Genomic DNA, 22956 nt, shown 5'->3' on the forward strand with positions numbered 1-22956 from the left:
CGTTAAATCGATTATTCCCTTGATCCATGTACTCGAAAAAGTGTCAACGTTGTTCCTTCTCCTTGATGACTAAGACGCGCCGATTGTTCTCGGTGAGTGCGCCTTTTTTTTCCTTAATAAAAATTTAATAAAAGAGCCTGCGGGTCGTACTTCTTCCAAGATGGAATGTACTCTTCTTCGCGAGCTCTTTGTTTAACCGAGGAATAGCTCCTTGGCAAAAGCCATCGGTTCGCTAGCGAGGACGCACGTGCGCGCAGTCGTTCAGAAATTATATCGAAACACCGACGTTTTCCGGCTTTGCAAATACAGACGGATGTGTCTTTTCAGGTGTACGCGTCTACAAACGGCGTGTACATATGTGCGTGCGATTCTCGTCTCGTCTCGTCTCGTCTCGTTCATTCACACCTTTTTCACAGGGCGTATCTCCTCATCGAGTACGTTGTACTATTGAAACGTTCGCACGCGTTTAAGACGAGCTACGATCCCTCGTAACGTCCCTTTCGATGACGACCTATATACCTCGCTTTTCGATTGCGACGCGATGCTCTTACGTTCTGATGATCCCCGTGAAAAAAGTCAAGAAACGAAGACGTTACGCGCGCTGATTGTCCGTTTCTCATTTCTTTTTTTTTTCTTTTCTTTTCTTTTCTTTTCCATTCTTATCAAAGTTTCGTCGTATCGTATCGTCGCATCGTTCGACGAAAGATCTCTTGCTTCTTTGTTCAATGTCTCGCAAATGGATTTCCCGGAAGGGAATTTCGAGATCGATCGATGAAAGGAGGAACTATAACGAGAAGTATCTCATGGCTCGCGCCCCATAAACGATAGGACGCCGCTACGAACTCTCCTACGGCGGATTACGATAACGCGTTATCGGAAACGCGTAGGGTGATAGAAACAATGGGTGCTTGATTAATTACTTGGAAAGTACTAGAAAGGCAGAAGTGATGGATGTTGTTCTCCGACAAGAGAGAGAGAGAGAGAGAGAGAGAGAACGACGCAGCCGGTACATACGTGCGCCAAAGTATCCGTCTTCTTCTCCATCATTGCAATAAACGCGATTGTTCTTTCTGCTCTCTAACACTTTCAACGAGTCACGCTCGATAATTTTTACGTATGACGCATTAAACATTGTCTACGTTCTCTCTCTCTCCCTCAACTACGCCGTTGAAAACTCAAAGATTACGAAAGATGACTAAAAAGATATTCTAAGAAAGGTTAGTCTTTGTATTTTTCTTTCTTTTCAAAAGAGTCTTGAAACGCGTTCTTCGTTTTATTTCCTGAAGAATAAGACGGAGAAAGTTAGGGATTACGATAGGACCGTTGCTCCCTCTACTGTCTTTTGTTCGTTCGTAGTCATTGATTTTGGAGAATTCCAATAAGTAAGACGGATCAGCTCGAAGGCCGAAGACGCAATAGATACGAGATCTCTCGTCGTATAATCTACGATCGCGATTTAACATACAATGAGACGAATTGGATAAGAACGCACGAGCCTTTCCATAATCTATTTCTCTTTATCGATCGCACGCGTGCAGGTGGCAATCCTAAGGAGGAATCCAATCAATGAACGAAACTCGAGGCTCTCCCTCCCTTTCGGAATTGGACTCTGCGATTATCTTTCATAAACTTGAAACGCGAGAGTATCCTCGAATGGGTTCATCATCGTCCTTCTTATCGTACGCTGGATCCTACTAATGACGACGTGAGAGATAAAGATCCGTGCTTTATGACTTTATATACGAGAGAAACGTTAGAAACGAGTTGAATTTTCACTGGTATGCAAAGTTTACCGACGACGACGACGACGACGACGACGACGACGACGACGACGACTGTTTTGAGCGCACCGACGCGACCGTACTTTCTTTACCTTCTTCTTCCTTTTTTATCCCCAGGCACACAATTTCAACGACTGCAACCGCATTTTTATTATTAACGCCGCGGAAGGTAGACGAGAAGAGTCCGAGTTTGCGTATAAAAAAAGGGGAAAGAAGTGGAAAAACGGGAGGAAAAGTGGAGGAAAGGAGAGAAAAAAATGTCACTGTGATTCTTTATTGTCTTCGTTATTTATCTTCATAACCGAGCGTAGTTCGTTTATGAGCGACATAAACGCGGTACGCTCTCGAGACCGAGCGTACGCGTTCAATTTCACTTTGAAAGGGAGATATAGATGGACCGTTGTTGCTCGCTCACATTGACGATTGAGATAAGGAGAAAGGAAGGAAAAAAAAAAAAAAAAAAAAGAATGGAAGAGAAAAAAGAATAGAAATTTTATATTCTTTCTGTCGATCCGGATGCACTTGTACGTACATCCATAAATATGCATACATATATATTTATATAAGCATTATAGGTTACTTTAAGTTGCAAAGCGTGTCACTCGTTGAGTGTCGTGCTACTATGCGCGTTAGTATACGCGTTTATATTGTAATATCGCACGTGAATAAACATTGACAAGAGGAGGAGGTCGGTCGACCCGCGAAGAAATGAAAATATTCCGTAAATACTCGGCTCCCTGCAGACAATTAACGCGATTACGGCAAACAGACTTTTTTTGCAGCGAGCGCTCTGCCATATTTTATCGTACAACATTCGTTCTCTTTCGTTCCGAGAGAATACGGAAATGCGGAAAAGACTTTTGAAAATTGAAAAAAATCATGACGTCGCTATGTGTAATTAACGTAATCGTAGGACTTTGAGCGGCATTAATAAATCATTAAGTCTCTACCTGGTAATGCAAATTTGACGAAGACTTTTGCATCGTTCGGATACTCTCTCTTTCACCCGCCCCCGCCCCCCTCTCCCACCCCGCTATTCTCGAGGGAGCTATAATGCATTAATTATCTCTCGTGAAAAAGCATCAATTCCTTCCCGTCTACGCGAAATAAACGCCGGTAAATAAAACGGTCTCGAATCAATGTGTTATATCCTTATTGTATTTTTATTGAAATCAGTTACATAAGTCGCGCTTTCATTTAAATGAACGATTACGCGCAAACGAATGACGCGTGGGGAAAGCAAACAAGTAGTTAATGCGACGCGATAGCGAGTTCTTTGATTAATTTCACCTTGGCCATTGGCAAATACGAAGAGAGCTAGTGATATTGAAAGACACTATGGTCAAATTTTCTCCGTTTATTCGAACTATCCAAAGCGTTTGTGTGTCTGCGTCTGTATTATTAGTAAGTCATTGAGAATTTACGAAGGTAATTTTTTTCAGGTAAGAATATCGTAAATAAACATTTACCTGTTACATTGTAAACTCGATATAAATAATACGATAGAAACGATCGTACTTACCTAGCAGACCATTTAGAGTGACCATTTAATAGGCTCAAAAATATTTTTCTCTTTATGGTCTTCCAAATGAGGTCTTCTTTTTTCTTTCATCCTTTCTTTCGTTTTACTCGAGACGTCATTTCAATAACAAGTCTGGCCTTTCCCAAAAGTATTTCTTCTCCTTTGATTTATGAGTCTCGTCGAAAAGACGCGCAAAAGCATTTACGAGCCGCTTCCAAAATATTCTTCGTCGCGTTTTATTTTGAGAACTCTACGACGCTTTTGGTATACTTAGAATGGCACTTTTAGAAACGAAATTTCGCTATTAATAGCTCTCGCGATCGTTGAATCTATTCGATGCGAAGGGAAAAGAGATCGCAACGGACGACGAGCATTTTTTTATTACTCATATTTTTATTGAAATAGATCGTGTTTTATTGTATATCACATACGTGATATGCGTTAAAGTTTTTCCCAATAAAATCGTCGGAGAAGGTGTTGATTCTATAAAGCGTAATTAGATCAGTTTGCAATTATTCCTTCCAAAAGTGAAATTTTCAAGGGGTAACTCGAAAGGAGCGCAACTGAAATGCGCGATAAAATGATTCCTTGAAGGAGCACCCCGCGAAGAACCATAAAGGAGCCCGCTTTGCATTACCGTAAATTGTCGTCCACGATAATGATGTGCTGTGATTTTTTTTTAGCAAATATTTTTCTTCGATATAAATTACGACATATTTGCTCATTTTGCGGCCTGCCGTCCTATAAATATTTTTAAACAGGTGCATAAATGTTTGCAGAAGCAACAACTCGAGAGACGTTACGGTTCGCCTCGTTTTTCGCGTCGAACTGAGAAAAAGAAAGAGAGCGTGTCCGTGAAATCACACATTCTGAAGGGTTGTGTGTGTGTGTGTGTATATATATGTACAGAGAGAGAGAGAGAGAGAGAGAGAGAGAGAGAGAGAGAGAGAGAGAGATGGAAAATAATCGTCGTACGTAAAAATTCTTAGATTTTGATTCTTTACAGCTCGCGTCGGTCGGGCAGGTGCAATCGCGGAAGACGGATGATCGGTCGATCGCCATTTCGCTTAATCGATCGTTCACACATGGATTTCGAAATTTATTGTTGCCAACCGATTTACTAACGCATAAAGCAGTCGACGCTTTTACACGCGAATAAGAAAACAGCTCGAATATACGCGCGAGAGAGAGGAGAAAAAATATTTTCATTTTACAGACAACAGTCTCCGGTGGTGCGATGCGATCGAAATATTTGTTCGTAGACTTTGAAATAAATCAAATGAGATATTCAAAAGCAATATTTTGAAGCGACGACAGGGAGACGTGGAGAAAGAGAGAGGGTCTCAAAATAGGTCAACCATTCGGCGTTATCCGGTGACCTCTCCTCTATCGATCGACAACGTATACCTGTTTACGACAACAACTCTCTTCCCGACCTTGCTTCGAACTCGTCTTCTACATGCTCTCGTGTTCCTTCCGAAAATACGAACGCGACTATAGACAACGGAGAGAATTGGATGATGATAAGGGGGGGGGGGGGGAGAGAGAATGGTCGTAAAACCCGAGAGTCGAAAGTTCCAACCGTTTCGAGTAGATCCTAAAAGGTAAAGGAAAATTACACGTTCCTTTGTCCGGACGATAGACAATAGTCTATCGTAGGCTGCTTTCCGTATTCAAAGACACAACCACCGTAACTTTCCGAGTGCAGAAGATGTGGGTTTTCATCGAGTTACCGATCAAGCAGTTCCAACGACGAATACAAATCGGGCAAGGACTCTCTAGGCTCACCTGTCCCCCTCACCCACCCACTCCTCCTCCTCCTCCCCCCCCCCCCGCTGGACAAAAGAAGAGACCTCCAGGGAGGTAACATAAAAGAGGGAAGACTAGATCCCGTTAGGAGGAAATCGCCCGAGTATAGCCTGGACGCATCCATCAAAAGACGTCCTTTCGTTTCCTGCTTTCGTTTTTTTCCTTCGCTGACCACTCAGCGAGCTTTTCCTTTCCGATTTCGATATTTACGATTGATCGATGAAACGCTAATACGTCCCCCGGCACATCGACGTACGTTTCTCCTATTCAAGTTAGGTAGAAGCAAGCGCGTATTACATACACGGACGATATAATGGCACGTGCCAAATGCTTTTTCACCTATCTCCGATCGCCGCTCTCTTATCATCGACGTATACGAGCTTCCCTGACTGAACCGATATATATCGCCCCTTAAGTGGATACTTCATTTTTGTGTATACGCCGTAATACGAATCAGGAAATGAAAAAATGGATTTGTATCTTCGTACGCGACTCCTATTCATGGAAAGAGAAACGAGCATCGACCTTTGCACCTTTCTATATTTGTTTCAACGAGGCGAATCAGGGCCTGCCAAATTTTCCTTGGCAGAGGAGGGAGAGAGAGAAAACGAATCACCGAGGTGTCGTCATCGAGCTCGAAGAAATCGAAACGAGTCGAGAGGAGTCGACGATGTTACAAACGTTCTGCTGCCAGTTGCGTTTCGCCGTCTCTCGGATCCTTTCTTCCTCCTTTCCGTTTGTCTCCATTTCAATCCGTTTTCTTCGATTTGCCATTTCGTTTTCGTGTCTCTCGCGCCTGAATTGGCACAATGTGGGTCAAGAGTTTCCGATCTCGCAAAGATTTTCCAATACGACGCGACCGAGCAACCTATAAATAGAATTTTAATGACGAGCTTAATTTATGGTTCTCGTTCCGCTTCGAAGTGTAGTTTTGTTACAGAACGAAATTAAGTCCGGCGACCTGGAGAAATGTGTTTAGAAGGTTGGAGGAGTTGTGCGTCTATTGGATAACGGTAAATCGAGCTCGCTCAGCTTCTCCGAATGTTCTCTCTCTCTCTCTCTCTCTCTCTCTCTCTGTGTGTGTTCGCGTAGAGTCGCAAAAGTTCTCTACGAAGCGTATCGACGCGACCTCGTTCCGCATTGTCCCAAATTGATCATTTCCATTTCAAGACGAAGCATCGAACGTCGTTAAAAATTTTCCCACTGAAAAAGATCAACTAGCGATTTGATAGGACTGACAAAACACAATCGTTGAATATAATGAGAGAAAGAGGGAGAGTGAGGGGAGGGGAGATGGAATACGAAGGAAGAGGAACTTTCGGTTATAATTCGTAACGATTCTATAAAAGATGCTAGACTTATACCGTCAAACGCTTCGTATCGTTACGTTTTGTTTTGTGTTTTCAAGAGAGAGGACTGTGACGCCAGTCACAAGCCACAGCCGCCGACGGACGACACTTTCTGTACACGTGCACGGCAACGGCTTATCGAGCGTTCGTGCCGAACGAAGTTCGGCCCTATCATCGGGGATTAATTAAGAAGCGAGGACGCGATTAGCCGTCGATCGAGTCGGCGGTACGACGGGCGCCGGCACCTCCATCGGCACTCACTCACTCGCACACACGCACGCATACACGTATACTCCTCGTATATGTATGTACGGACGGCTAAGAGAGACGAAGCAACAGCAGCCCAGCAGCACGTGCACATACACCGAGTAAAAGAGTGTGTGTGTGTGTGTGTGTGAGAGAGAGAGAGAGAGATAGAGCGAGAAAGAGGGGGAGAGGGAGGGGAGAGAGCACTACGACGGCGGCCGATCGCCATTTATCGTCCGTCGCGGAATCGTCGAGGAGAGAGCGTGAATGAGTTCGAAGATCGACTGCCCACGAATGATTCACGCTGCCTACGCGATTTACTACATTACAGTAAGTGTCCTACAGTCGTAAACAAGCCGATAAACGGTATAAATAGGGTTTTGTTTATTGCCGAGTAAGTCGCATTATCGGTTAGTCAAACACCGCTTTCGCGCTTTTCTCTCTTCTTCTTTATCGAACATTGCTCGTGCATATTTCGACATACTTCTTTTTCTTGTTGTTTTTCTTTTATTCGCACGTAGGACGCGCTTATTCGTACAGGACGCGCTTATTCGTACAGGACGCGCTTATTCGTACAGGACGCGCTTTGTAAAGTACGTCGTTATTGGACGAATTTTTGACTAATTATTCGCAGCGAATCTCTCTTATAAAATCGGTATTAGCCTTCGCAAGTAACGTTCCACGATAAGATCGTTGTTTTCGTTCTCGAGTAATCGATAAGAGCCTATGTAGCGTTGTTTCGACTTGTCGCGTTGGTATTAACGTGAGAATCAAACGCAGAGAAAGAACTTACCTAGGATCATTGAGATTCTACGAGGTGGTCGATAAAGAAAGAATTCGATCGCGATACTGGATGTATGTCGAACTTTTGAGGCGACACATGTAGGCGACCGCCGCCGTAATGATTCGTATAAAAATTCTTTGTCGGCGATCCTATCGAATGCATTGCGCATCCCCATGCATTTGTTAATTGACCGACCGACCGACCGACCGACCGGTCACATTTATTTCCGGTTCGTCACGAGCGCATTTTTCTGGTCTCGATGAACCTGGTTCAACGCCAGTAGGCGAGGTAGTCGAGGTTGTTATCGTTGCTACGGCTCACGTCTGTCATTGTGTTACTCGAGTCGACTTAGCATTGTTCTCGGCGATCGATGAATCGCCACGTGAATACTAGAGAGCCGCGCTATAGCACCTCTGACGTTCTCGATTTGCTCTGGATAAATATTCGAAGAAACGATTGCGTCGGTTCGTGGCGAAAGAAAATCTACTCTAGCGCGCGTTATACGATGGAGAAGGAAAAGCTACCACCTCCTGACTTTATCGCTGAGCTGTTTAGAACGCGACGATAACGATAGGGACGCGCCAGAGAGCTCCTTTAGAGAGGAGCTCCTTACGTTGGGATTTTCGAAGCGAAAAATTTTCGGTCTAAACGTTTTTCCACGTACTCGCGAGTCCATATCGAGCGCGCGAACAACCGATAAAGTCCTAAGATTCGAGGAAGGAGTAAACAACAGCCATTTTTCCTCTTTCTCTCGTTCGTTGGACTTTGGTATTTCTAGTAAAGTCTAGTAAAGCGAATCGATCACGCTGGAAAACAAGATACACGTATCGTCGGGAGCAACGAAACAACAAACATTAGGCAGTTATCGCGTTGTAACCCGATATTCTTGGACTTTTTGAAAATTGATCGTCCACGTCGATGTGTAAGCTTAGAAAAGCCAAGCGCGTCGCGTCGGAATTGCGTCTACGCACGCGCACGCGCACGCGGGAACAGGACTTGAAACGTTTGAACCGCATAGTTTGGCACGATATTATGTTGAAATAACTACAGTCGAAGCGATCAACGGTCATTACTTTTTATCGCGATAATGAAAAATTCCAAGTCAAGTGTGTGCGAAACGAATGAGAACTCTCGAAGGAACAAATAAACAAACAAACGATCAACATTAACGATCTTACGATCGCGCGTCATTATCCAATAGTCGTGTCTTATCGTGTGTGTGTATGTATATGTACAATCGAGGTTCGTTCGAAAGAGCCTCCATACTAACGAGTAAAATTAAAGCGCGTCGAACGATATTGTTTTCTTTCAAACTCTCCATCTCGGTTAAGAAAATAAAATCGCTTTGTTTCGATAATTAGTTGATCATTCGAGAGGTAAAGAAAAGAAAAGAAAAGAAAAGAAAAGAAAAAAAAAGCAAAACTCTTTATCGCCAAAAGTTTCCGATAGCGCGCGATCTATTACGAAACTTCATCGTGCCGCTTCGTTATCGTACGCGATATTTGTTTTTCGATCTCAAGATAGGAGAACATGCACGACGAAGTTAGGTTACTTTCGCGAGAATTAGAAACGCGATGCAATCTTTATCGTGACTCTCGATATCATCTGCCTTCGTGGAGGTTCGTAGAAAAAAGAAAGATTAGCGTTGTTAGATTAAAAGTCAAGTTCAAAGATAGCGGTTTGTTCCTCGGTGTATCGACGGTCTAAGTTCAACGATCGATCGCCGTTCTTTGAATCTTTTTTCGAAAAGCAATATTTTTTGAAAGGGAAAAAGATCGTCGTAAAGGAAACATAAAGGAGCAAGACGAAGGAGCAAAAGGAAGAAAAAGAAAAGTTGGCGGAATAGCAATTGGATGCAACGCTCGAGGAATCCGAGAACCGACCGGATGCAACGCCAGAATGGGAATGCGAAGCAACGCGCGCGCCACAAGAGTCCGTTACTCGTATCGGGTATTTCCGAGAACACGACTATAAACAAACAAACACACGGAGAGCGAGCGCGAGAAGGACGGAGAGAAGAGAGAGAGAGAGAGAGAGAGAGAGAGAGAGAGAGAGAGAGAGAGCGAGAAGAGATAGAGGAAAGGGAGGTACGCAGAGTGCGCGCGCGTTCATTCGCGCGTGCCCTACCTTCCAAGGCGAGAGAGCGCACTCTGTGAGCCCGAAGATGGTAGGGGTGACAGGGAGTGGGGACAGTGGCGCCGTCGCTTCGAGTATCCCCGCCGGGGCGCCAACGCATGCGCGCCAACTGAAATTCCCCTCCTCCTTACCGCAACTAACCGTATGGACTTTTTCCCCTCGAACGGTCAAATTCGAACGCGAACTCGTCGCCGCGCCAATAAACAATTCCGAATGTTTATCCGTCCTCGTGATAGTAGACCGATATCAACGGGCGCGTATCGTATCGTTATATCCTTTTTTTTCCATTCCCGATTCAATTATTCTTCCCCTTTTTTCCTACGTTCGACTTAAAAAAAGTCTCTCAAAGAGACTTTTCTTTCGTTAGGATCAACTAAGAGAAGGAGAAGGAAAGTAGAAGACTCGAGACGTAGTCCGTGCTTTCATTGTAATTTTCGCATTTGACCACAGTGGTAAGCGTGCTGCTTTACGATCTACGACTAAGATTACCGACACTACGACGACAACGATGACGTAGGTGGGGCGGAGGGAGGGGGGGAATTACGGAGTAAGAGAGAGAGAGAGAGAGAGAGAGAGAAAAGCAGCTTCTCGAGCGCGCGCGCACCCCACTCGAAGCTCCCGGATGCGGGCTCGAGCAAGGCTCGAAGAGAGGGGATAGAACGCTCGAGGAAGAGGTCGTACTCGGTGGTGGGGAGGCTTGCCGCCAAGAGAGCTACTCGTGGTGGGGAGAAAGCGCGGGTTAGCAGCCCGGACCCGCCAAGCGTAGAATTCAGTAAGCGAACGGCTCTCTATGGCCGCGAACGTGTTTTTCGTTCTTCGGTTCCCGCGCATGCACATATACGCGTATGTCGTTCCCGAGAGACACAACACTTATCGGAAGGAAACATAATATATATATATATATATATATACATATATATCTATCGGGACTTTTGTTTGGAAATCCGCTAAACGTTAACGACCATCACCATCGACTTCGTCCACATCATCGTCATCATCATTGCCATTATTATCATCGGTTCTTCTAATTCCTGTCATCGCAAAAAAAAGAAAAGTTTCTAACGTAAGACGGAAAAACGCAACACGTAACAGTAACCACAACTACTACTACTGCTACTACTACCACTACTATTACTACACTATTACTACTACTATTACTACTAAATCGATCCATCCCCCGACCAACGAGACACAACACCACCTATAATAACAACAACAACAACAACAACAACAACAACAACGACGACGACGACGACGACGACGACGACGACGACGACGACTCATCCGTCATTCCTCTTTTTTTTTCTTCTTTTCCCGCAACCTCAAAAGTTTATCATCGGAGCAGCGATCAAAAGCAAATACACATCTTTGGTTTTTCCTCGAATCATTTCGGTTTTCGATTTTTCTTATCTTCGTTTCCGCGCAACTGTGGCTTTAATCATTCAAACTGGATTCCAACAAGCAGTACGTGTCGCGATTACATCGCGGCTACCGGAGGCTTAAGAAGTTATTCAAGGTAAGATTTTCGCAAAGAGACATCGTAGAAGATAGAATATTCCAAGCGATTTGTGCGGAAAAGTGTGTTTCCTCCCAAGTGCTCATACTAACTTTCTCCTCGCGAAAAAGGTACATATTTGTTTTTCTTTGACGGGGGAAGACCGAAGCGTTGATGGGGAAAAAGTAAAAAATGTTAGAAAAGATATGAGACGAGCTTGAAAGCGTAAAGAAGGTTTTTTCGTTGCTCGAAATTATTTCTAAATAAGACGCTTGCGTCGCGTTAGACGATCGGGAAGAGAGCGAGCATCCCTTGCGGTGTATTCGAATAGCGAACGATACCTCGCTTACGAAGAAGATGAAAGAGTCGAGGTTAACATACTGCCTCGCGGCATGAATAATTTACGCTCGGTCGAATTTAAATAAATTCGCCTGAAGCCGAGTTCGCGCGAGTGCGGTACGTAATCTCTCTCTCTCTCTCTCTCTCTCTCTCTCTCTCTCTCTCTCTGCGAACGACTCGCCTCGAAAGTTGTTTACAGAGGCCTTCGGAGTCGATTTTTTAAACAGGTTCGCGACGAAACGCGGAATTTTCGATAGGAAGACCAGTTGCCAGGTGATTTTTTATTCGGTCTAGATTCCTTTTTCGTGTATCACGCGCGCTCTTTCCTATTTATATTTATATATATATATATATGTATGTTATGTATATGTATATATATATGTTTGTGGGTATGTAAATACATGTGTACGTATATATGCTCGCGCAGAATGAATCGCAAAAGAAATGTCGTCGGATTTCTCGTAATTACATCGGCGAATTAAAGGAAAGAGCGAGAAACTAAGTCTTCGAGGTTGAAAGAATTCGATGAGAACGGTGTCACCACCGATAGGCTCGTCTGAACTTCGAACCCCTCCAACGGATAATCAAGATTCTTCCTCCGAGTGTTTATTCTCGAGCGGTCGAAAAAAACATGTTTTCGTCGAGCTCACTTATTTGTCAAGAGTCTCTAGCTCTTTGATAAAGTTAGAAAATAGATATTTTCAATAGTAGTTTGTACGGTCGTTTGACAACAAACCGCCTACGCTCTCCCCACCTCTTGTGCTAAACCGTTAAAGAAACAATGTCTTGATACGTAAAGGAAGGTTAACGTAGTCGAGAGAAATTTGAAAAAGACGACGACATTACCGTATTACTACTACAGCCAGCGTACGCATACTACGCACCCATTATATTCAACAATAAGTTCGAGGAAGAAGCACTCTAAGCTAGTCTAAATCGTGCCTCATCATTGACCCCGGCTACTTCTCTTTTCCGAAGCACCGCGTCTCGATCGATAACGCTTAAAGCGCGAGAAGAAGGAAAAGCTACTACCCTCTTTACCCTCTCCCTTTTCTTTCCCGCCCTCCTTTCTTCCCTTTCCATTTTCTTTTCTACGCGGCGTTTTCTCCCCTTATTTTTCTTATATTTTTTTACGTTATTTACATATTTTAAGTTTATATCTGCTCGTATTTTGTTCTTTTTTACTGACTTGAGAAGCTGTGCATGGCCTAGTGCAATAAAATTCTCTGTCTCTCTCTCTCTCTCTCTGTCTCTCGCTTTTGGAGCAAGGGATCGCCGCGTGTTCTAATTTAGGTTGTGCTCGCGACACGTTTCTCAGCGTCTGCGAATGCAAAACATTTCATTCACGGACAAAAGTGTCGGCCGCCGCGCCGCCGCCGCCGCCGCCACCGCCGATAGGCGTAGTCCCTTCTGTGTTCTCGGGAAAAACGGCACGAAAGTGGGGATGCCGGAGATCGGCCTCCTTCCTCTTCTCTCTCTCTCTCTCTCTCGTCCGTCCGTCCATCCGTCGTGGCTGCCACCGCCACTGCCGTCTGTCGCCGTTCGCGCAAAGGGAGAACGACGAGCAGGGAGAAAGGTGGTGGACCGTGTTGTCCAGTGGTTCTTCGCGTCGTCTTCATCCCTTCAAGAAGGATTCTCACTTGAATTGCACTTTCTATTTCACATCGCCGTTGGAAGAAAATAAAGTAATTAATAAATATTGCAATTCGACTTTTGAATATTTCAATAATCGTATGGCGTAGAAATGATTAGACGTTTATTTCATATAAACGGCTGCAACGAATAAAATTAAGAACCACTGAGATGGTTGGTACTGCGTGCCGCTGTGAGAGTGCAGCACCGTTTGCGGCACGAAAAAACGCAACCGCCATGTAAGCGGGAAGAGAGAGGGAAGAAATGAGCGAACGAGCGAGAGAGAGAGGTCGGAAAGTTATAAAGGACGGAAAAAAGGCGCGCGTGCGAGAAGGAGAGAAACGAGCAAAGCTAAAATTAGAATGTCCGTTGGAATGCCACTCGTTCTCTCTCGTGTGTAAATGCGTACGCGTGCGTACGTGTGTGCTCGCTCCTCTCTTTTCTACGTGCTATACGTGCGACTATGCTGTCGCATATATCCTATAGAAAGAGAGTCATTGCAAAGCAGACCCAAAAGCATTGAAAAGAAAAGAAAAGAAAAGATTCCGTCTTTCGGAAAATTCCTGGGCTCCTTCGTCGTTCTTCTTTCTGCTCCGAAACAATTTTTATCGTTCTTGTGCGTTTTTTTCTTTTTTTTTTTTTTTCTCTCTCGAAGAGGATGAGGAAAAGTGGGGGAAAAAGAAGGGGCCGATGTATCTCCTCGTGTACTAGATCAAAACGCGTTTCAGGGATTGGATTTGCAACCAGGAAGAAACGCGGTCACCGTTTCCACTGTGCGCGGTGTCTCACAAATCCACTTTTCCGACGAGGGCTTTTCTCGTGAAAGGGACTGGCCTGCTCTCGTTTCTCTTTCCTTGGAAAATGGGGCAACTTGCTCCGATATCGCACGCGCATACTCGCTTTTCACTATGGAACGTTTCCATAGGCCCTCTGCTATTGGGAAATTCGTCGTTCGAGCGTTATAGACGAAATGGTTTCGAGTTGTGATTCGAAGCGTAGATAAGAGTATAAAGGAGAGATAAGTAAGGGGGAACTAGAGAAAAAACTAGAGAGAGAGAGAGAGAGAGAGAGAGAGAGAGAGAGAGAGAGAGAGAGAGAGAGAGAGAGAGAGAGAGAGAGAGAGGTAACTCGAGCGTTATTCCTCGGAACGTCATCGCGTAGGGCCGACAAGGCTTCTCTCGAGCTAACGCTCTCGAGAAGGTCGACGGCCTGATACGGATGGTTGACGACGCTGTGGGGCCCGCCTCGTAACCGGCCTGGGAAGAACGTGAACGTCCTCTCTCTCTCTCCCCCCCTTTTCCTTCCGACCCTGTGCCAACATCCAAATCGCCTGTCTTCTCTTTCAAGTCCTCTAGAAAGATTATTATTGTATCTTTCAGGTAGAATATCTCGTGCATAGACCTACAAAGATGCGAGCTAAGCGAAGCGTGGGTGACGAATCACGAAATTGAACCGTTGCGCGTCTTTTAGCTCTTCCATTATCTCTCGACGGAGTCGATATACGATGATCCGGTACCTGTGCTTTTCCTCGAGCACTCTTACCTCTCCGTATCGTCTTATTTATCGTCGTCTCGTATTTCGGCGGAAGTGCGTTGCTCCTGAAGTACGTCTTTCGAGACAGGAAATGATAAGATTAAGGGTCGATGGTCCGAACGCGGTAAAAACGAGTAGCGGAAATGCGTAAGACGTCTCGCGTCTCCTTCGCTTTTCGATCGAGGATCGTTCGCGTAGCGTGGGAGGATAAAGCTCTATGTTTGTCTCTCTTTTTCCCTCGACGCGTGGGGCCACGTGCCGCGTTGGTAGTGCGGTGACGTCAGACGACGACTTCCGCTCCGCGATTTCCCGATGCTACCGGATGAGAGGAGTTAAGAGTACCGGATACCAAACTCTCCGTAGGCTCTCCTCGCGTTTCGCTAACTAACGCTAGGCTACACCTTATTCGAGCTCGTATCCTCGACCAAAGTTTCTCTAAAGTTCCTCCGAAGAAAAGTTTTTCTTTTTTTTTTGTTTCAGCGTGTGGCGAATCAGGCGCTTACCGTTTCGCCACAGCCGGCAGTAACGGTGGAGGGGCCGGTATCCAAAATGTCTCCACCGACGAACGACGTGACCAACGGTGTAGTGGCGCCAGCAGCCACCTTGGCGCCCCGAGTTCCTACGAACCCTTCGCTTACCACCGTAAATCCGCTCACACACAAGCGCACTCCGAAGGATTTTATTTTTGTCAAGGTGATCGGCGAGGGAAGCTTCTCCACCGTAAGTTCTTTTCTCTTTTGGTCATCTTCTCCCCGTTTTCTGCTATTCGGAATTCTCTCTCTCTCTCTCTCTAAGAAAAGCAGGTGTTGAACATCTAAATATCTCCTTCAGGTTTACCTCGCCAAGGATATCCATACCAGTAAGGAGTACGCGATAAAAGTGTGCGAAAAGCGTCACGTCATCAAGGAGAAAAAGACCGAATACGTGAAACGCGAGAAGGAAGTGTTGAACATGCTCGCGACAGCGAAACACTCATTCGTGCGTTTGTTCTGCACCTTTCAAGACATAGAAAGACTCTATTTCGTCCTATCGTACGCGAAAAACGGCGAGCTCTTACCTTATATCAACAAGGTTGGCTCCTTTGACATCGAATGTACCAAGTTCTACTCGGCGGAGATCCTACGTGGTCTCGAGTACCTTCACGGTCTTGGCATCATTCATCGTGATCTCAAGCCGGAGAACATACTTTTGGACGAGAAGATGCATCTGCTAATTACCGATTTCGGCAGCGCTAAAATCCTAAAAGATCCGGAGACACCGCAAGTGATGGGATCTCCGGCGGATGACGCTCAACAACAACAACAACAACAACAACAGCAGCAGCAGCAGCAACAACAGCAGCCGCAACAGCAACAGCAGAGTCGCAAGGAACGCAGAGGTTCCTTCGTCGGCACCGCGCAATACGTCTCACCGGAATTACTGACCGACAAAACGGCGAGCAGAGCGTCGGATCTTTGGGCGCTCGGCTGCATCGTCTACCAGATGGTCGCCGGTTTGCCACCGTTCCGTTCACGAAGCGAATATTTGATATTCCAAAAGATCTTAAAGCTCGAGTACGAAATACCCGATGGCTTCTGCGAGTTGGCCAAGTCCCTTGTCAGTCGGCTTCTCGTGCTTGAACCGAACGAAAGACTCGGCGCTCAGGACGAGCACGGCGCTGGTTATCCCAGTATTCGTGCTCATCCATTCTTCGAGGGTGTCGACTTTGAGACCCTCCACGAACAAACGCCACCGCCGATTTATCCCTATTTGCCCGGCACCTCGGAGCACGAGGAACTCAGGTCGCAGTACAGAGTTCCGGATCATCTCGAGCCCGGTCTCGACGACAAGCAACTAACGAGACTTCTCGGCCTTGGCATCGGCGAGGACGACGACGACGACGACGACGACGACGACGAAGACGAAGACGACGAACACGAGAACAACGCGGACAACAGTGCCGAACCTCCTAGTGGTAACGAGCCGAGCGAACGAGCCATCGATAAACCCGCCCGTCGTGCCGCTGTACTTGCCGCCGCTGCCACCGTTGCCGAGAGACAACCGAGAAAGACTAGGACTTCCGGCACCGAAAGCAACATCGCCGATCTCACGCCCGAGGAGATCAGAAACCGATTGGAGAAGCAACGAACGTCCAGTCAATGGGACGTCTTCGTCGAGGGTAATCTCATCTTGAAGCAAGGCTTCGTCAACAAGAGAAAGGGCCTCTTCGCTAGACGGAGAATGCTCTTGCTCACAACCGGACCTCACCTATATTACGTCGACTCTGTCAATATGGTGCTCAAGGGTGAGATACCCTGGAGCCCCGAACTCAGGGTCGAGCCCAAGAACTTTAAGATTTTCTTTGTCCATACTGTAAGTTTCTATACAATTCGAATCGAAACAAACTTGATGTCGTTTCATTTTTCTTCTCTCTAATCGAACCTCAATTTTTTTCGCGTTACAGCCAAACAGGACGTATTATCTAGAAGATCCCGAGGGATTCGCATTAGAGTGGTGTAGAGCTATCGAGGAGATGCGAGTCCATTGTTACGGCCTGCAGGAATCTACCGCTTAAGAAGAAAATTGTCCGAGAGCAATGGCTACGACTCGATCGTCCGAGAAGATGACGATAGAGATTCGATGATTTCATCCTTTCGAATTTTCACATTATATAGGAAAGAATTTGTTATATGTGTGTGTGTGTGTGTATATATATATATATATATATATATATACACACACACATAGGAAGACATCGTAGGGACCGATAGATGTCGCTTCTACTTTAGAAAAGGTACTCTAGATCGTTTGGTCGTTTCCCCCTTGATTCTCGAGGGATATTCTTAAAGTTAGATAAATTATCGTTGCAAGAGGCAGTGGCAAGCTGCTTCGAGACACTAAAGGTAGAGCGAATTGTTTAGGGACAAGTATTTGCGAAGCCGTATCGGTCGTTCATCGATGTAGTAACATGAATGTGACGCGGCGTCGTGCGAAGCTTTAGGAAAATTCTTTATAAAGTGTTTATAGTCGAAATTTCTAGTTACGGTTAGAAGAGAAGTGACTCGAGGAAAGGCCGAATGAGAGTGTAGAATTAAGAGACGATGTTTACAGCGGATCGACGAAATAGAAAAGGAAAAATATTGGAAGGAATCTAGACACGGACCACCATCCCCTTTGCAGCTTTAATAATATCGCTTACTTTTGTTACGTCAGCCGAGAAACAATTGGTCGAACGTGCGTGCGACTCTTTCGTATTCGATCTTTTTATTTATTCTTTTTTTTTCTTTTTTTTCTTTTTCTTTTTCTTCTACTTTTTTCGTCTCCCTATGTACCTGTCTTGTAAATAGAAAAGAACCATTTCACTCGAAAAGCAAGGCAAAGTCTTTGCGAAGCGAGGATGCATGTTTATGCATCCCCATTATATATATATTTAGAATTAGTAATTAGCGTAATTTGTAAGTACAAAACAGTGTGTGTTCTCGTCGCGTCATCATCGGTTCGCTTCTCCTCGGGTTTTTGCTCTCGTTCCGTTTTTTCGTCGCGACCATTTTATCGGACCTTTGCGGATTTTGAAGAAAAAGAGAAAAAAGATAATAGACAAAAGGGAAAGAACAACGTCAGTTCGAAAACACATAGAACAAAAATCGTCTTGTACGTTGACGTAGAGCAGGGTGGGTTTGCGTCGATAAAAGTTGGAGAGTGCACTGGTAAACGATGATTTTCTCCTACCGCGAAGAGGACACGAGAAAAATCGAATGCGATCCTATTTAGATTAAGTAGATAGTTTTGTTTTTCGCTTAGCTTTAAGAAAGAAATAGGTAACTGTAATATATTTAGAGAAAGTGCACCGAAAATCGCTCTTATTCGCGTGCGCGAGTATAACTTATTTTCCTTCGCGTTAAGCCAATCATTATCGTTATCTCATTATTCGCTATTATTATTATTATTATTATTACTATTACTATTATTATTATTATTATTATTATTATCACTACTACTATTATTACTATTATTATTATTATTATTATTATTATTATTATTATTATTATTATTATTATTATTATTATTATTATTATTATTATTATTATTATTATTATATCGTCATCATTATTATCATTATAATTATATACCTTTTAATAACTCTAGGATGCATTATTAACGCTCTTGTTAACTACTACGTAGCTGTATGTATTATAATATCGCCGATATAAGTATTGTTTCCTCGTAGATTTAAAAACGCGTAATTTTTCGTTTATTTATTATAGAAGAAGCGTATTCGTCCTACGTTATTTATTTTTCTCTTAGTTCTTTTTTGTTTTTTTTTGTTCCATCTTTTCTTTCATTCGGTTTTTCTTCTCTTCGTATTTTTCAAAATAAGATTTAAGAAGTCTGTATAGATGTTACGCATTAGTTGTATTACCGCTACCACCACTGCGACTATTACTATTATTAATGCTATTACCAATTATCATCGCTACTATACACCGCGTTGAATATTGTATATAAATGTGTGTATATATCTTTATATATATATATATTATTATATATATATATATATATTCTCTTTAGTAATTGCGTATATGTACACACATATAGATAGTAGAAACAATACGCAATCGTGTATAAACCCATTACAACGTCATTGTAAAGTTAGAAACTTTGTAAATATATTTCGCGACGATCGTCAAATAGGAATCGGGATGAATCGCCTCGTTTCTTAAAATCGTACGACCAAATTCCTTCATACTGTATATTATATACTTGTACATTATCATTATCTATACGCATTGTATATATATATATACGCACACACACGCATGTCATGTGTGTATATATATATATATATATATATATATATATATATATATAAAAATAACGTTATTATGAGCGATATTTATGAGAATGTGAATATATATAGTTAGTTAGATAATTTGTGTACAAAAGAAATTCTTAGTCTTAGGATACAAAAATTAGGATAGAATTCGTTGACGCCACTCGCCGCGACGCGAGAAAGGCTCGAAAATAAGGAATTTGATCGTACGTGCGTTTATTCAGTCTTTTTTCGTTGTTGAAAATTTCAATGTTACAATAGTGGGAGTGCGCGTAATGGTCGACTTCTCCTCGTGAGCGCAGATTTAAACAGGGTATATAAAAATAGAGAGAACTGTGCGGAAAGCGAAAAGAACGGATGTAAGGTCGAATTTCGTGGAGCAGGGAGCCGTAGCTCGATGTGTTCGAAATAATGGCGGTTCTTCTTTTAGATCCGGCATTGTCCTCGCGCCCAGTGGCTCTTTCCAAAGTGACCGCTTTTGGTGGGCTACGTACGGTGCGAGCGGACCAAGAAAAACGGAAATTTCTTCTCACGAATTTCTTCCATCTTCGCGTTCTTTTTTAATTTTCCGCCTTCTTCCCTCTTTCCTAGTTGCACGACTTTTTTCTTTCTCGCGAGGATGTTTTCATTTTTCCATTTATTTTTTATTTTTCATTTTTCTTTAAGTCTTTATCCTTTTGTGTCTGTGTATGTGTGTGCGTGCGTGCGTGCGTGCGTGTTCGTTCCATTTTGACTTTATTATCGTGCTCTCTCACTCCTCTCTCTCTCCCCCCGATCGATCTCCATTCGATCGGTCGATCGAAACGAGGTATTGTAGATATATATTAAACGTGAAAATTCAGACATTCGCGGCACATACCAAAGCGCGATAATGCAGCTTTATTTCGCACGCGTTCTTTACGCCAAGTCGCATCTTGTTTTTCTACGTTTTATGTAGACTTACTGCTGTAAAGTTGTAGTAGGCGTAAAGAAGAGCGTGTACGCGAGGAAAGAACGAGGTGGTTCGTTAGATTAATCGTACGTTAGGCGAAAAATGTTTGGTGGATCTTCGAAATCGCAACTCGGAGATCATGGTATTGAGATTCCTATGTGCTTCGAGCGGCGTCGTATTCAATTTTCCTTTTGTATTATATAGTTCTAATTAAAGAAAATGTATTCGCGAATCGACGCGAAGCGATGCCAGCTCGAAGACGCCTCTCAGCGCGCGACGAGTTCAAAGGAAAATACAAAAATCCTAGTTAATTTAATTAATTTATGTATAATACGCACGTATCAGTGCGTATGTAGGAAGGAGACGAATACTTAACAAAAAAAGAAACAAAATCAGTGGTATAAATTCGTGTTCACGGATCATTTTTTCCGTGGGCCACGCAAGCAATAACAGGCAAGGCCTTGCGAACATTGAAATGCCTACTGTTTCGATGCGATAGAAACGCTTCAAACTATTCATTGCAGTATTACTAAATGTATACAGATTTTAAGATAACACACGATCGACACTTCGGCACACCGGGCCCCAACATGCGTACTCGATCACATTTACACACACACACACACACACACACACATCTTACATGCACTTCAAACACACACTCGTACACAGGATAAGGATAAAGACTGTAAATAGTTAGCACGTAATTGATATTATAGGCGACGAAACCTATTAACATCAAATTTATTTATAGTAAATTTTCCGAAACATATACTCGACTGCTTTCTTTACGAAAACCATCAAAAAATCCTCGATCCTAATTCTTATAAATACATATATATATTACAAACGAAATTAATGGCCAATTGACACACTTGTTCGTTTGATTTTATTCCTGCGAAAATCTTGCATTACATAATAAATAAGTTTTCAAAGATAAAGAAAACATGAATTAAATTGAATTAAACTGAAAAAAAAAAAAAAATGAAATATAAGGAGCGGACAGTTGTGGAACGAATATTATACGAATATAATTTATCGTTCGCGGTCGATAATTTAATTTTTATAATTTTATTTCTTACTTTTTATTCTTACATTCAAAGCTGATAATCGATAATTATACATTATGGATTGGTTTTAAACGATTCCTTGGAACGCTGGCCGCTACTGAATCCTTGTATGAAATTTAGTTAATGTTAATTGAAAATTATAGCTAGATAACACAGGAAATTCCATCGATATTCGATCGGGGAAATAACAGTCTTTCGTGTACGATAAAAAAAGAATATTCATTCCGGGTTTTCTGACAAATGCGATGAGAGTAGGTGTTTTTTCAAGTCACCCATATTTTTTGGCTTTACCGAACACTCGTGGCATTTTAATTCTTTATTTAAATATTTTTGTGCCATCGTAGGACTTATCTTTTTAAGTTCCCCGTTTTCTTTCAGTTGTTTACATAATTCTGTAAAGAAAATACGTTTAGCAAATCCGTTTAGCAAATTCGTTGAAGCGATAGCGATAGCTTCGATTTACCTTTCGAAGAAATAAAGAACGGCGTCGTGAAACTATTCCAATGATGCTTCGTTTTTAAACATGGACTGTTAAAATCCGTACTAATCACATGTAAATGCATTCTTTGCATACTTGGCAAAGCATGATACCCGATACTGCAAATATAAAGAAATATTAGCTAGAGTTATGGAGTATAGTTATAGAATAATTTTTCATTTGACTTTTCTCATACAGGAACTTGTGTCCAGAATGTTTTTTAGTTAGTTCTTTCGCAACATCATCCATATGCCGTAGAAGATTCTCATGATTCTTTTGGATCTTCCAAACTGTAGAGATGTTTTCTTTCGGTAAAACTAAATAATGGAATCTTGCTTTTGGATATTTATCTTTGATAACAACTATGCTATCGTCCTCGATAACTTTAAGAGTTGGATCTTTCATAGAATCGAGTAAGCCTAACGACCAATGATTCTTTTTTGGTAAACTAGCTTTTAGGCCTTTGCTTAAATTCTTTTTACGATTCATTATTCCTTCCGTCGTTCTATCAATAAAAGTCGATTTATCATCCTATATACGTACGTTCATAATACGTTTGTTAAGAAGCTGGAAAAAAGAGATAATATTTAACAGGTTATAATAGCGTGAGTAAAAATTAAATATAGGTTAAGAAAAATATAATGAAATAGGCAAGTTTTTCGTTTTGAAACATTCAAACATAAAGTTACAAGCAAGGACATTAGATTTTTAGGTTATAATAGAAATGACGAAAAGAGAAGCAATTTTCTTACCATAGTATGGCGAATAGAATCAACAAGATCGGTGTATGCACGTATATTTCAGCTAAGATAATCCATCTATTTGAAGAATCACATAGTTGATTTAACAATAATTTTTCAGATTCAAGCGAAATCTAACATATATGTACGTATACGAGAGAGAGGAACATACATATCTACGTATAGTAGAGAAATGGTCAGAAGTAATGCGTGTCGAAGCTTTCGTATGATATAATATAAAAGTGCGACGAGTTCAAAGATTTTCTTTTGATTTTTTAACGATTACAACGTAATCGAAAAC

The 22956-nt window shown here is 42.8% G+C and overlaps 2 protein-coding genes across 9 annotated transcripts in view; one reads left to right on the forward strand and one right to left on the reverse strand.

Moving 5' to 3' along the window:
- Window positions 1-21139, forward strand: part of LOC124421978 (3-phosphoinositide-dependent protein kinase 1) — a 148086-nt gene extending 126947 nt beyond the window's left edge. For 4 of the 8 annotated variants that reach the window (XM_046957801.1, XM_046957804.1, XM_046957807.1 and 1 more), the window contains 3 exons: window positions 15107-15346; window positions 15458-16978; window positions 17070-21139. In XM_046957801.1, coding sequence (XP_046813757.1) covers window positions 15107-15346; window positions 15458-16978; window positions 17070-17180 — 1872 coding nt within the window. In that variant the 3' untranslated portion in view covers window positions 17181-21139. Of the gene's footprint in view, window positions 1-50; window positions 93-5736; window positions 6126-6520; window positions 7038-9532; window positions 10080-11004; window positions 11144-15106; window positions 15347-15457; window positions 16979-17069 lie in introns of those variants that run through there. The other 4 variants (XM_046957805.1, XM_046957803.1, XM_046957809.1 and 1 more) reach the window with 4 other exon arrangements.
- Window positions 21140-21422: 283 nt separating this feature from the next.
- Window positions 21423-22945, reverse strand: LOC124421989 (aprataxin). Its single transcript, XM_046957825.1, has 4 exons — window positions 22668-22945; window positions 22112-22482; window positions 21901-22034; window positions 21423-21829 (listed from the first exon to the last, which is right to left on the reverse strand). Exons 2-4 carry the CDS (start codon window positions 22402-22404, stop codon window positions 21657-21659), a joined length of 600 nt encoding a protein of 199 aa, XP_046813781.1. The 5' UTR covers window positions 22405-22482; window positions 22668-22945; the 3' UTR covers window positions 21423-21656.
- Between the last annotated feature and the right edge of the window lie 11 nt (window positions 22946-22956).

The sequence above is a fragment of the Vespa crabro genome, chromosome 2 (genome assembly GCF_910589235.1).
Source record: "Vespa crabro chromosome 2, iyVesCrab1.2, whole genome shotgun sequence".
NCBI lineage: Eukaryota > Metazoa > Arthropoda > Insecta > Hymenoptera > Vespidae > Vespa > Vespa crabro.